Below are 15,512 nucleotides of genomic sequence, written 5' to 3' on the forward strand. Positions count from 1 at the left end.
GGGAGACGTGCCCCTCACTACTCATTGAAATGCCTGTCCTAAGGTCCGTCCCACCTCCAGATTTGGGTGGAGCTTTAACTAAATTAGAAAATCGACAACATCTCCATTTGCATATGGGTGTGATTTTAACATTGTTGCTTTTTGATTTCTAGGAAGAAGAAAACGGGTTTGTGGATGGCATTCGAGACCCTCTTCCAGGTAACGACTCTGAGGCTGTCTGGGCTTCCGCACTGGCTAGCGTGAAAGATAACAGCCTGTTTACCATTAACTGTGACAATCCACATTACAGATCAGACACTTTCCAACCACAGGCCGTGGCGAACTGCAAGGAAATCTTACAGGGTTCACAAAAGCCTTTGAAGTGTTTTCTCTGAGTTAACCCTGCTTTGATCGTGAGGGGCCCAGCATGGTTCTCATCGGGCCTGGTGTAGCATCAGGCATAACTGGGCTGGCTGACTCCCCCACCCCAAGTTTTAGGAGCCATGGCGTTGGCAGAGAGCTTGGCCAGGTGACTCAGCCAGGAAGGAGAGAGCAATGGGATGTGGGCAGAGCGAGTCGGGGTCAGGGCCAGCCCAGCGCCCAGCACCCAGCGCCCCTGCCCTGGGCACCGAGCCGGCCAGAGCAGCCTGCCCGACACTAGGCCACGTGCCGCTCCCCACCCCTGTTTGGCTTTTTGTGTGTTTAACCAAAGAAACGTTAAACATGTCCCCCGTTTTTTTCCTCATAAGACGGGGCCTTTGGCAATGTTTAGATTTTTTTATTAATCATGGGAAAATACGGAGTGAGCATTAAAATAAACTACCAACATAATAATGAAAAGAAAAACATAAACCTCACTCACATTTTCTATATCTTTAATAACATATTGAATGAACTGAGTCATGAGGGCCTCGTTTCTTTCTTTCTTAAGGGGAGGGATGGGGGACCCATAAAACTCTTAGATAATCTGTCATCAACCCAGACCGTGCCCAGGGAACCGTGCTAAAAATCAGACATATGCTACATAACACCTGTTTTGTTCATAGAAGCATGATGCTAGCTCTGGGTGGTCAGATCCTAGGTGATTTTTTTCCCCACTAAACAGCTCTTTATTTATGAAAGACCCGGCGTGTGCTAGGTTCTCTAAGGAGACTTGGTGTCAAAAGCACAGCTGTGGGAGACGGAAGTCGGGATTCTGGTTTCAGTTCAGCCACTAAATGGCTCTGATGGGAAAAGTCAAGGGACAGGTTGGGGCGGGCGGACCTCGGATGGGGTCTTGCCAGCAGGTGTCAGGGGACAATAACCAAGGAAGTCCCTAACGGCCTGCGACTTGCCTGGGTGGCGAGGGCATGCCTTTTTTTTCCCATATGCTCACCTGAATGTTCAAATTTTCTGTGACAAGCACGTATTTCTAATTAAAAAAAAAAAAATCTGTTTAAACTTTTAAAGGAATCACCCCACACACTGATGTGGGTTTGCAATTTTGTTTTTCATAAACAAGTAAATGAGAGATATTGACTTAATGGCTTTGCTTTTGGGGCCCTGGCCAAGGCAGATCGCACGTTTTGTCTTTGAGAGCAGCGACTTGAGATCCGTGTTATTGTTTTACTCACAGACACGTTGTAGCATTTGTCACGGAGCAGGCTGTCGCCGACGCGCTCGGCACAGGTGCTTAGAGGGAAGTGCTCCTGTGCGTCAGCCCAGCCCTTTCCTTCGCCAGGCGGGTGCGAAGGAAGTGGGGCAGGGTGACGTGGCCGGAGCGCAGCCACCCGAGTCCCGAGTGGGGTTCCGGCCCTATCCGGGCCTGGCGCCCACGCCCGGCCACCTCGCAGGCCACCTCTGCTGGCTGCTGCATCTCCCGTGCAGCACCCGCCAAATGCCCGAGTGTCCTCAGGGCCCGAGCGGCAGATGCCAGCCAGCTCAGACTGAGTCTTAGCCGGAGCAGGCCAGAGTCCACCCTGCCACCGGACGGCCTTCCACAAAAGCTCGCGATTGTCCCTCGGCCCTAACTCAGCTTGGCTCTTACTGATTCTTGCAGTTTGAAAACCTGAAGTTACCTGCAATCCAGCGTATCGCTGGTTAGGACAAGCAGGACGGGGAGGTAGGAGGATGCTAGATAGAAGGCTTAGGCAGGAGTTGGAAATGACACCTGATCATTTGTGGTCCAGGAGGAAAAAGCACGCAGTTCGGGATCACCTCCCACCAGGAGAGCAAAGCCCCGGCGCGGTAGGTGCGGTTGCCAGTGCCCCGGGGGCAGCACCATGGAGATGTTCAGGGTGGTGCCTCAGGGTCAGGCACCACCACCAGGCGACGCTCAGCGAGCCCTGTTTCAGGAGACGTTAAAGTTTTACAGTGTTTTTGGGCAGAATTTCAAACTGCAAATGTTTGGACGTTGAAGGAATGAGGCTCAGTAATTTTTTAAACTCTCCCGAAGCGGAAAACGCACAGCCTCTTCTCGTAGTCCCAGCTGGTACGGTGGGCGTCACACGGACCGTGCCGCTTTCAGCGCCTGTTCTCGACAGGCGCCAGTTGTTCAAGAGCGACTTTCTGACCCCCTCGCACAGTTCAGCACTTGCCAGATCGGAACCTAATCCCCGTAGAAATGAATGTGAAAAAAGGATTTTCTTTTTTTTCAATTATGTCCATAAAGCGACACTCTGTTACTATGTTTGTGTCCCATAATTTCACAATTCACATAAAGTTCTATGCTGAATTTTAACCTGGGTCCCCTTTTACGAGTTTTTTTTATGTGCCTTTTACATGCCAATTTTGTTTGATGACAAAATCGAGACCCAGCTTGCTTTCCCAGCCTGCAGCCCTCCGGTTTGTCAGACTGCCCGGGGCTGCCGCCCGGTTGATATCACCTTAAAAGGGTGTTTTAGAGAGAAAATGAAATCATATTGTTTTCCCCGTTGGTTAAGATCAAACACCCACCAAAAACCCTTAGGTCAGTTTCTTGGTGGATAAAACTAATTCATCATTTTCCAGGTCCCAACATTAACTAACGACCTCTAACGCATAATGCACCCCAGTGATTTGTCAAAGCCACAAACTGACATTTTCAATTTATTTCCAACCACATTGAAACCACACGGAGAGAAACAGGAATTTATACCTTTAGTCAACGTAACTGTAGAAGTATTTGACTCCACCATGACACTCGGTATTTCGCGGGCTCCAGATCTGATCATTTATAGACGCCTCTGATAGAATTATTTTATTCAGGATCACAGCGTCTTGCTATTTGTGAAGTTGCCAGTAGAAAATGTTTATTGTTTAATTGTTTGAACTAACTCAAGACCTGTTTGTCCCGGGGAGCGTTATTATAAGTGATCTGACAGTGAAGAGCGATGCTGAGCCCTGTGGAGGAAAACACCATGTGCTGACAGCTCTGGAAAGACCTGGTGAGCAAGACACAGCAGCGCCTCCCCGGCAGGGGCCATTACGGCCTCTGTTCCCCTGCCAGCATCCTCAGGCGCCTCCTCCAGGCTCCACTAATCACGGCCTCTGCGAATTCTGAATCTTGTTCCAGTCCACAATTAACTGTTAATTGGCCGGTAGTTTATAATCTGCCAGCCCCAAACTCTGGTTAGACACGGCACCCTCGGGTGTGGCCGTTCATCACCGTCGTTTTAGTGACTTAGACACTAAGGTATAACGAGGAAGGTGTGCGAGGGGATGGTGTGTGTGTGCGTGCGCGCGCGCGCGTGCAGAAGCGGCCGATAGCAACACCCATTCGTGTGCCCGCGAGTGCGGGCGGTGTGACCTGTCCAGCAGACGCGGTGTCTCCCACGCACTAGGGCGAGGCTCTGGTGGACGACCTCATTTAATTCTGTCAACAGCCATGAGAAATAGGTGTGGCGCTCTCTGCTCAGAGTGAGGAGGTGGCCTTGGCGAGCTCGGCGACCTGTCCGAGCCGTGCCCCCGCACGGCACATGGGGTGTTGGTGGCTGGCACGCCTCCGGAGGTCCCGATGTTCCTCTGGGTGGCACACACTGAGCCCTTCTCCATGGTGACCCGCGCTCGTTCTGCCGTGTGTGTGCTCAGCACTCAGTTTCAGTTGGTTTGAAAATTTCTGGGTAGCGCCTCCCAGGCTGCCCGGAGTTTCCTAATTTGATTGTTTCTCTGTGTCACACTTGTCATCCGTTTGATTTTCTCAACATATCGAGTGCCTTCTGTGTGCTGGAATGAAGGGGTGACATCAGACGGCAAAGTCCCTTTCCTCTTGCAGCTTATGTACGAGTTGGGAGTGACAGACAATAAATGCAGATAAGGAAGGATTTGCACACGGTCGTAGGTGCCTCGAGGAGAGTAGATGTGAGTCATGGGAGTTTTCCTGATGGGGGAGGCGCCGCCTTAGCTAAGAAGGAACGCGGGGACCGGCATAGTACAAGGGAGCCAGCCATGTGGAGAGACTCCAGGGAGGAGAAGCGGCCGGTGCAAAGGTCCTGAGGCAGAGCAGAGCCCAGCGACGCGGGGACGGGTGTGGGCCGAGAGGAGCACTCGAGGAGGCGAGCTGGGGCGGGGGGCGCAGAGGCCAGACGACACGCGCACCCTTCTTCCCGGGCTCCTGAAAAGGAAATGTGAAGCCTGACATCTCCAAAGAACATGTATGCGACCTGACCAAAATGCTTTCACGTCAGTCCATTTAATCGACGAGATACAGGAGTCAGTATAGAGGAGAGATCTGACGTCCGTAGACATTAGTGCCGTGAGAAGTCATGCCCTGGGAAGCCGGGGCACTGGGACCTGATGAGCCCCAAGGACACAGATCCAGAACGGGGGTGGGGGGTGATCGGAGGTCACGCACGTGAAGGACTCAGTGTGGGGCTGGTTTGTTCTTCCTTAGGATAAGGCAGTATTCAGACTGGACTCAGAGAGCAAGTTCCTCCAGCATTTTGGCCTCTAAAATAAGAAGTCATTATAAATTAAGGGTGTGTTTCATTCTTGCTTTGCATCAGTGGAAAACACACAAGTCAAGTGTCAAAATACGGCAAGTGAGGGCCCTGAGTTTTAGAGAATCTAAGTGAATTTTTATATATAATTATCTTCTTTTTTACCTCCCTAGATCTAGAATCGACTCATCTTTTTGTATTTTAAGACCAGTTCAGTACTGCTTTCTACCAATATCTGTTCGCGGCCGGCAGACACCAGCAACATTCTTTCCTTTCCTCTCTTCAGGTTCTAAAACTCAGCAAGTAGTAACAACACATCCGCCCTGTCTCCTGAGGAGACAACCCACTTCTCATTCATTCATTCATTCAAGGAACAATCTTTGGGTTTCTGTTGCACAGCAACCCTGTGCTTCTCATTTGAGAGGCATCAAATAAGAATCCCATTTTCCCCCCCATTTCTGATGAAAACTTCTTTGGTCTTAAGTCTCTCTGTCCCCACGACTGTTTCTTCTCCAAGGCACCCTCCACTCTGTCCCTCTATGTGCATCGTGGCCTGATAGGTATTTAAAACAGAGCTAGACAAATGTATTTGATGGGAAAATAAAACGTTTTCCTGCTTAAGCCCCCAGAGAGCTAATCATAGTGTATCATTCTAAGGCCAGCTTTAAGTTCACTAATGTTGGCAGTTTGTGCCGATTCTAGTTTAATGGATGGTTTGCCATTTGTGTCATTGAAAATACGAAAGAAAAATACCAGTAGATTTCTGGCACATCAATTATTTTGAAAACAGCTTGATAACTGGTCAATGACATCGTTCAAAGAAATACAGCCTCATGCTCTAGAAGGTGACAGAAGCTCCACAGACACCTGACCGATGTTTCTGGCCTTGACACCTAAGGAGAAAGCATTGCCAGTGCTGAATCTTACAAGAGTGAGGCCAGGGAGCTCAAACACCAGGGCATCTCATTCTGGACTTGGTCGTTATGGCCTACTTTTGTTTTTCTGTGAAATTTAAAAAGTAATCTTAAGCCATCCACATAAACACAGTGATTATTGGGAAATAGCCGTTTTTGTTATATATACTTCCAGACTTTTCTCTGTGCCCACGAATGTGTCTATAATACACTTTACACAGACAGGAACGTTATTTGTTTTTACAAAAACAGGTATGCGTAACTCTCTGGCAACCTGCTTCCTTTTCCGCATGGCAGAATATTGTTAATTTGTCCCCACCTTTAAATGAGGGCAAAGAAAATGGTAGAATTTTCCTAATAAATCCTTCTTTTGCTGAGAAACTGCCTCTACCATTAGAGTGGTTTTTTTTTTTTTTTTTTTTTTTTTTTAGATAAACTAACTTCTGTCCCACCGCGGAGCTAAACCTTTATACGCCATCAGCAATGTAGCTGAAATCCACTCTCCCCATGACACAGGAACGTAATTCTCCTCTTCTGTACCCTTAAGGTGCGGCACACCCTGCCGAAGGACACGGGCCTGTTCTCAGGGCATTTACCGTGAAGTAGGGAACAAGAAAGCCATACAGGAAATCTCCCTGCAGGGCGGAGCGAACATGGTGGAGACGCAGACCTGAGGATGGGCCGCACCGTGGGCGGGAAGGGTGCGTGGGAGCGGTGGATCCGAGGCAGGTTTTACAGGGTGGATGAAGTTCGCTAGTAGAAAGGACGCTCAGGAAGGGGGAGAGGGAAAGGAGAGAGGAAACCGATCGAAGAGAGAACCCCAGAAAAGTCTCGGAGGTAGAAAAATATCAGGTGTACCTTCTCCACCTATGTAATCGACAGATTTTTAAAACTGATGCTTGGCGCTGACAAAGGCGCAGTGAGATGAGCACCACACGCACTCTGGTCGCAACCTTTGTTTCCGGGCAGGAACTCTGGACCACGCATCGATAGCCTTAGACGGCGCATACCTTTCGGTCTAATAATTCCATTACTGGTGAGATGGTTAGAGATGTGGCCAAAATTTACCGGCAAGGGTCTGCATCAAATTGTTACTCATCATCATGAAAATTTGGGAAAACCCGAGGTGTTCAATAGTTCATACAAAATCCACAATGGTATATAATTTCTCAGTTTTCTACACTGAGCTCATACTAATTTGTCTTTTAACCTAATTAAGCCTTAAAAAAATGCAGGTCATGTGTTTAGGGAGCTGAGTCGTCCAGCTTGTCTGCAGCACAGGATGTGTGGAAGGAGGCCGGGCAGTGAGACAGGAAGAGCAGGCGCCACAGGGAGCTTCCAGAGGGGCCTGTGGCTCTGGGCCCCGTGGGGGAGAGGGCAGGGTCTGTGAGGACGCTGGGGACCGAGGACCGCAGTGTAAGCAGGTGCTCTCGTCGTAGGGGGAGCTACTTAAGTTCTCCCTGAGGTCCGCTGGGTTAGAGAGGCCGCCTGGACATCAGAGGAGCTGTCCCCTGCTCAGTCTGGAGCCTGGGGGAGGGGAGCGGGCGGGGCTAGGCCTTCGTTTGTTCCTCGTGCATGCACCCCCCTTCAGTGAATGTCGGTGAAGTATTTGCTCTCTGCCAAGGGCTGTGCCGGCTTCTGCAGATGCAAAAGAAGGGGCCTCCCTCACATCGTAGTGGGGGAGCCTCGCAGAGGTTGCTGGGGAGATGGCCAAAGGGAGCAAACGTGGAAGGGAAATTATAGGGCGAAGAGCAGGACTAGGGCACCCTTGTTTACTCCTGCGGACTCGGCAGTGGGACAGGCTGGGACCTCAGCACGTTGGGCTGACGGGGGGTAGGATGTGCCTGGCGATGATGGGGCGCAGCTGTCACCAGGAGTCTCAGGGACGACGCAGCCTGTGTGCAGCACATAGTGTCCAAAGGGACAGAGGAATTGCGGGCCCGTGGCCAGGGGAGTGGGGGTGGCGTGCGCTGGCAGCAGCAGGCCCAGTGACCCTCAGAGTCCGGTGGGCATCTGCTGGCCTGTCCCGGACTCTCCTGCCCAACAGCTGGGGTGCGGGGAGCTGGGCCCAGTCTCCACGAGGTCTGGCAGGAGCGAGGTTGGGTCAGCTGCTGACCGAAGCCAAAGACAATGCAGACTAATAACACAGTGAGGAATCAGAGCCAGTTTTGGAATCTCCTTCTAGAAGTTTCTAACAGTGAGTAAAAGGAAGAGGAAGCAGCTTCAGCAAGTTATGAAGCCAGTGGAGGGCGGTTTGAGGATCATATTCCTGTGCCAGAGGAGCCCCCACACTGTCTGCAGGTGTGCAGGAAGGACGGTCGTCGGTGGCCGGCTGCAGGGGGAGTGCGGAGGGGCTGTTCGGGGTGTCGCGGGGAGGCAGGGGCCCGGGGAGGCAGGCGGTGCCACCTCAAGACTTCGTCTCTGTGCTGAAGCGAACAGTGTGTTTGTAAACGCAGCACATCGTCTGCATCATCACAGAACTTAACGGAAATACAGGGAAAGGCCGGGAAACGGAAACATCGCCCACCATGTTAGCACAGTGGCTTTCTGCACATTTCCTTCCGTGGGAACGTTCACAGTTTTCGCACCGTTCTGATCATCGAGTGCACGTGTTCTTTACACCGGGCATTTTTCACTCAATGTTCCGGCATTTTCTAGGCTGCTGCCTTGCCTTCGCAATCACTTAAACAATAGTTCCTTGAGTGGAACCGTAATTATTTCACTGGTCGCCTGGCTTTGACATTTAAGTTGCTTAGAAATGGATAAGACTAATAAAAATGTTCAGGTAGATACATATTTTAGGTTTTCTTCTCAGGCTGGATTTCTAAGAGTTATGTTAGTCAATCAAGAGAACGTGTGCGATTTTCAGGGCTTTTGTTACCTTTTAATGCGTCCTTGCCCCCAAGTTGCTAGTTTTCAACCTAAACGATCAGCAAAGTGGTCCACATTTCCAAATTCTTTGCTTTCCCAAATTGGGACGTCCAGGGCTTAGTGTGATAAGGGTCACTGTAACCTTCCAGAATTTTCCAGGCTGTTAACCACCGGGTCAGAGGGGTGAGGCGCGCTGGGGCAGGTGAGCAGCTCAGGTGGGCCTGCCGTGATGCCGCTCACACCTTATTAAACGACTTGCCCACACCTCCCTCCTGCTGAGCTCCAGGCGCCGAGAGGAGGCCAGGCCGGGGCTTGGGCCGGGCTCTGCTCAGTGGGGCGCGGCCCAGACGCCCTCGGCTCGTCCACCTCCTGGCACGCACCTCGGGGTGCTGGCCCCACCGCAGAGGCAGCCCCGTGAGTGAAAAAAACAGACAAAGGCAAAGGGATGATAAGGTGGCCATATATTTGAAAAGTAAGTTTTCTGGCGTTACCAGTTAAGGCTCATTTATTTTCAGATACGTGCGTGTGGACAGTCCAGATTCCGGAGTGTGTGTGTGTTTAAAGACCCTCGAAAGAGCTGTGTGGTCCTTTTCACCCCACCGTGCTGTGTTTGGCATCAGGAAGCTGTCAGCTGGCGCGGGACTTGGGTGGGTTACGGGCCGAGGTGCCGGCGAGTGGGGGCGTCTGCGCCCTGGACTAGCCACGTGCGTGCGGGCAGACAGCCCTGCGCCCCGCGTTGTGGGACCGACACGGGGAGCCTCGGGGGAGGGGCGCCGGCTTCCTCAGCCCCTCCGGCTGCTGGCGGGGTGGGCGCGCGCGCCCCAGGGCCCCTCCGAGAGGCGCGCGGCGCCGCCGGCCGCCGGCACTGCCCCCTGCTCGGGCGGCCGCGGACCGACGAGTCGCTGACGCGCGCGCTCTGCTCCCCAGGTGCCGGCCAGGGCGAGTCCTGCCGCGCGGACTGCAGCTGCGCGGCCTGCGCGCTCCGCGCCCCCACCATCAGCGACCTGCTCGACGACCAGGACTTGCTCGACGTGATCAGGATCAAGCTGGACCCGTGCCACCCGACGGTCAAAAACTGGAGGAACTTCGCCAGCAAGTGGGGCATGCGCTACGACGAGCTGTGCTTCCTGGAGCAGCGGCCGCAGAGCCCCACGCTGGAGCTGCTGCTGCGCAACGGGCAGCGGCCGGTGCGCCAGCTGCTGGAGCTGTGCCGGCTGTACCGCCGCGCCGACGTGGAGGCCGTGCTGCGCCGCTGGCTGGCCGAGGAGTGGCCCAAGCGCAGCCGCAGCGGCGGCCGCCCGCGCCTCTCCTAGCGCCCCGGGCGGCGGACCCTCCCAGGCCCCGCGCCTCCCTGAGGTTTAGGATGAAGACCACGAAAAGCGACTTTGGTTCCCCACCCCACCCCCCACTGGGCTGGCCGGTAGGGGGAGGGGTGGGTTATGTTTTGGTGGCGGATTTTCGTTTGTTTGGTTTTGCACACGTTTTAATTTACGATTTGAATCTGGAGGTGTAGGCTCGGAGGGGGACCAGGGCCCCAGCCTGCACTCGGACTGGAGCCATGACATGAGGAAAGGAAAATGGTCCTCTCCCTAAGTGCCGCCGAGGCTTGGGTGACGCAGACTGGTGGCCCCAAGCACTCGTCGCCCGTCGCCCGCAGACTCCCTCCACCGTCAACGGCTCGGGCGACAACGGCAGGAGAAGCTGGCCCGCTGGGTGTGTCTGGCACTTTTTTCGTCATAGAGGATTTAGGTGCATTGGCAGGATATTGGGATTAGGTGGTGATCCCCCTCAGAACATAGGTGCCCTCTCCTTTTTTCTCCAAATGCTTTTATAATCCGTGCACTATCGAAAATGTCATTCGCTCAAGTATTTTTGAAAGAAATGCAAAGATCAGTGGTTACTGGGAGGACAGAGTCAGGAGTGAGCAGACCGCGGGACTCCTGTTTGACAAAGAGAGGACACAGAATGCACTTTGGTCACCCATGACTTCTTAAAAACCAACTTAAAATTTACTTTTACATCTTTTATATCAGGCTGGGTGTGTCACCCTGCGATGAAGCTCTGTTAAGAAACAAATGCAAGTCACCAGGCCCACAGGTAAAATCACACACCTCTGGCCCCTGCGATCCCAGCTTATAACAGAGTCAACCCCGCCGTACGGCACCTTGGCCAGGAAGTGGGCACCTTCGATGGCGATGCCGGGAGGCAAGAGGCACATTAAAATCCAAATTTTAAAGCAAATGAAAAATTGGGACCAGAGAGAATCGAATGTTTTCATTTGATGGTGGGGGAGGGAAGGATTTGTTGTGGAGAGACCCGACTGTCTAGGCTTTGCTGGGGGAGGGGAAGAGAGCTTGAAGGCGAAGCCTTGGTGTGCCTGATAATTTCATAAGTGTTATCTGGTTTTGGCTATGGGTTTAGAAAATTAAGGCACTTTTTTTCAATTTGGGGGGAATTCTGTATAAGTCTCTGACTAAAATAAGCAAAAATGATAAAGTAACATTGATTAGAGTATAAGAAAGATTAGTATTAACTCAAAGGAAAGTTATTTTCTAAACCACCAGTGTTTTTTTTCCACTACTGGTCATAGCCGCGTTTACTGGATTCCTATGACACACAGTCAGCCTCCCATTAAACGTAAACTCTAAACTAGAAATCTCCGGATGCTCATCACATCCGATTCAGGGTTTGTCGCACCCAGCTCCAATTCCCGTGTCAGATCCATCAGGTGAATGTCAGGCTTATTGAAAGGTGTGTTTAAAGTGACAGCCAGTAGTGAAATGGTAGAGATTTAAAAAAAAAAAAAAAAAAAAAAAGATTCTTTTGCAAATCGATGTTTAATGCGGTGGTCGTTAAGTACTTATCGCCAGTGGTCCAGGCGGTGTCCAGACTTGTGAGGGGCTCTCATCTTCTAGGATTCTGTTCCGATGTGCCATGTGGTGATGAAGGGACATGCACCATGCTCTCACATGTTACCCCTATTTCACTGTGAGGTTCTGGCATTCCTTGCTGAAAGGGTCGCCATGGTTTGGCAGATGCCCACCGCTCCTTGTGTCCTGACATCCCCTTGGGATATGAGGAGAGGGTCACAGCCTGACGTGTCCTGCTGACCACTGCCTGGCCAGGTGCCACCGGAAGGTCCCTTTCCCTCCCTGCGCTGCTGGGGAACCCCCTGCACTTCTTCCCTTCACAGCCCCTCCCCCATTGCCACCCAAGCAGACCTGTCACCTCAACTCAACCCCTCTGCAGGGCCCGTGGCCAGAAGAGGCAGTGGGAGGGAGGGCGGGAGGGAAGCCCCTTTCAGCTCCCTCTGCTCGGCCTGCTCCTCCTCCCTCCCACCGCTGGGTCCGGGCCTTCCCCAAGGAGAGGCAGGTTAGGAGAGCTGGCGCATAACTTGACCATGATTTGCATATTTGACATCTGCATTGATTGACATTTACTTTATGAAAAGTTGTAGGAGTGTGATATTAGCAGAAAGAAATTTAACCAAAAGATTTCTTAAAGTTCGTTCATTCGAGTGCTTCGACTAAATGTCAGATGGCTTTTATCCGTGTTACAGGCAGAAATACCAAAGAGTAATTCTCAACTGAAATAGAGCTATAACTCAATTATGTAATTACCCAAATATTTTTTAAAGTCAATTTATAGCAAATAAATACTAGAATAGGATAAACATACTGATACATTACAAAGACAAGGGTGGAAAGGAAGGAAATTATGACTAATTGGTCAAATAATCATTAAAATTTAAGTTCATTAACATTTAAGAGATTTGTTCATATTCATTTCATCTGTGGCAATCCATGTTAAAATGACCACTTTATAAACTAAGCTGCTTATGGTGAGGTCCTTTTGCTATCAGAATGAGATCTCTTTAGCTAAGTTCTAAGATATACTCTTGTAAAGAAAACTCCCATCTTACTTGGTCACAGTTGAAAATGACTACACGCAGGGGCTTGAAAGCAAAGCCTCATTAGACGCCACACACCAGCACACACGCACACAGACTCAAATCAGAGGAGGGGACTCAAACAAGGCTCGTCACTTTAAGCTGTGAGATTTAAAGTTAGGGTTAAACTGTTTGCCAGGCTCGCCCATCAATATTCAAGATAACCCATTTTTGTGACACTAAATAGTAATCGATACTGCAGAAGATTCGTGGTAATGGACAAAGGTGCCGGTTTTTCCTGGACGGTAATTCTATGTGGCACTGCCCTCTGCTGGAGAGTACAGCCTGCACAGTACGCTCTCTGGTCGGGCCGCCATCCAGACCCGCCTGGAAGCAACCTTCTTCGGCTATTGGCCGCGTGTTAGAACCCTTAGAGTAGCCCGAGTGCTCAAAGAGAAGAGCACAGTTATTTTGCAAATGGGCCAATGGAAGCAGGATGAGGGACGTCACTGAGATGAGGGTTCTGGCTCCCTGAAGGTGCCTGTCATTACCTCATTGGTCATTCAGATAAATGTGTGACAGTCGACTCTGATAACAGTTCTGCATCCTCTCTAGGAATTATTTTTAAACACTCTCTAGGAATTATTCTAAATCTCCTCCATGCTGTTCTAGGGTTGGCCATTGTGGATACCTGGTCTAGCCTCGCCCCTTCCTCTGTAATATACCAAAACATGTTCTTCTGAATACAATAGTAATAGCTAAGGTCTAGCAGATTTTCTTTCCCCTTCTTTTTTTTTTAGATAAAGAAATATGTTTCCTTTAGTTTTGAGCCAAAACTGTTCTCCTTGTGACATTTTCCGACTTCTGCCCTCCCTGTTCTGTCGTCTTCCCCCCTCGGGTCTGTGTGTCTGCCCTCGGGGTGCTCGTTCAGACCCACCCACTCGCTCCTCGAATCGCGTTTCCTCCGCGTGCCCGCGGCCTCTCCCCGCTGCAGGCCGACGTCTCCCTTTTTTCACTTACACGCACACAAGCAACCCGTGGGATTATCTTTCATATTTAATGACACTTTGGGCCTAATAATGTTAAAACTTTTTTCTACCGTTGTGAATGCAACATACCTAATGATGTGCACCCCAAGAACTGATGAGAAATGTTCTGCCATTTGCTCTGTGATTTCCCACTTGGGAATTTAAGCTCCACCTTCTGAACCCCGTGCACGTGGCTAGAATGGATGAAGGCGTCTCACTTGCCTTGCGTCTAGAGAGCATCGTGGCCGTGACGCTAAGCCACGTGCCGAGCTCCAGGTGAGCGGGTGCCCCGCCTGGCGGCACTCACCACCTAGAGGAAGAACCACAGCCCAGGGGAGCCTGTTTAGCCGACGGTGCCTCCTGGGAATCGACCCCACAGTGGAACGGAAGAGATCAAAGCGGTCGACTGTGTAGCTTGAAATGAAATGACTGAGTTTACCAGCCTTCTCGGAAATGCACAGGGGCAGCTTCTCATGACTTCCCAAGCCAGCCATGCTGTTCTGCTGTATGTGACAGCTAGTGACCACGTTCCTTGGGGGCATGCCCTCAGAAGCCTCATGGGTGACGTTCAGGTGATAAAAGCAATGCTTTTAAACTACTGAATTTTTGTGATACTCTGTTTATAGATCTTAATGTTATATTTTAAACTGCCTTCGTTTTGTTCTTCTGTATGGTTTTATATTTTTTCTAGAAATAAAGATTACTTTTATCTATAATCATGGGTGCTGCCGAATTAAAGGCTGAAGTCAACCACTGTCTCCAGTCGATGCTTTTGTGTAGATTCCAGCACAGCCATTGATTCATGTTCTGTCGGTCGGTCATCAGTCAGGAACCTGGTGAGTTTCTGGAATGTGCCCTGGACACAGGATGGAGAGGGGAACAATACCGCCTACCCTCAGGAGCCTGTGGACGCGGGAGAATGACCGCACACACGAGTTCAGTGACGAGTACACTCATGTTGTCGTGCAGCAAATCTCCAGAACGTTCTCATCTTTCCAAACTGGGACTCTGTACTCATCACACAGCTCCCTATTTGTCCTCCCCCAGCCCACGGGGCTGTCTGTGAATTCTACTACATTAGGTGCCTCATATAAGTGACATTATACAGTATTTGTTCTTTTCTAACTGGCTTATTTCACTTAGCATAATATCCCCGAGATTCATCCTCATTTTGGTGTGTGACAGTAGTTCCTTTTTAAGGCTGAATAATACTCCATGATGTGTATATATCACATTTTGTTTGTCCATTCATCAGTCAGTGGACACTTGGGGTGTTTTCATCTCTAGACTATTGTGAAAAATGCTCCTGTGAACACAGGTGTAGAAACCCCTTCAAGATTCCGCCTTCATTTCCTCTAGTTGTAGACCCAGAAGTGGGAGCAGATGACCGGTAATTTAATTTTTAATTTTTTGAAGCACTTCCACAGTGTTTTCCACAGTGGCTACGCCATTTTACAATCCCATAACTAATGCTCAGTGTGTGTCTGGTGCATAGGGACTTTAATTTTTCCACATCCTCGCCAACATTTATTATTTTTCAATAATGGCCAACTTGATGACTGATGTGGTGTCTCGCTGTGGTTTCGATGTGCATTTATCTGATGATTAGTGATGTTGCACGTCTTTTCCTGTGCTTGTTGGTCATCCATATATCACCTGAGAAATGTCTGCCAGAGTCCTTCGCACGCTTTCGAGTTGGATGATTCGCGTGCGTCTGCGCGTGCGCACAGATGCGTCTGCTGTTGTGTTTCCTTGTATAGTCTGGATATTAATCTTCGTCGGATACATGCTTTGCACGTGTTTTCTCCCGTTCTGTAGGTTGCCTTTTCACTCTGTGGACTGAGTCCTTTACGCACAGAATTTTTAGAGTAGGCATAGTCCCATGAGACTATTTCTTAATTTGTTACCTGTGCTCTTGTCGTCGTAGCTAAGAAAT

The 15,512-nt window shown here is 50.4% G+C and overlaps 1 protein-coding gene across 3 annotated transcripts in view; it reads left to right on the plus strand.

Moving 5' to 3' along the window:
- EDARADD (EDAR associated death domain) overlaps positions 1-14,334 on the plus strand; it is a 50,609-nt gene extending 36,275 nt beyond the window's left edge. For all 3 annotated transcript variants that reach the window (XM_016163400.2, XM_016163401.2, XM_016163399.2), the window contains exons 5-6: positions 153-198; positions 9,587-14,334. In XM_016163400.2, coding sequence (XP_016018886.2) covers positions 153-198; positions 9,587-9,972 — 432 coding nt within the window. In that variant the 3' untranslated portion in view covers positions 9,973-14,334. The remainder of the gene's footprint in view (positions 1-152; positions 199-9,586) is intronic.
- The last annotated feature ends 1,178 nt before the right edge of the window (positions 14,335-15,512 follow it).

Source organism: Rousettus aegyptiacus, unplaced genomic scaffold, assembly GCF_014176215.1.
Source record: "Rousettus aegyptiacus isolate mRouAeg1 unplaced genomic scaffold, mRouAeg1.p scaffold_m13_p_18, whole genome shotgun sequence".
Classification (NCBI taxonomy): Eukaryota; Metazoa; Chordata; class Mammalia; order Chiroptera; family Pteropodidae; genus Rousettus; species Rousettus aegyptiacus.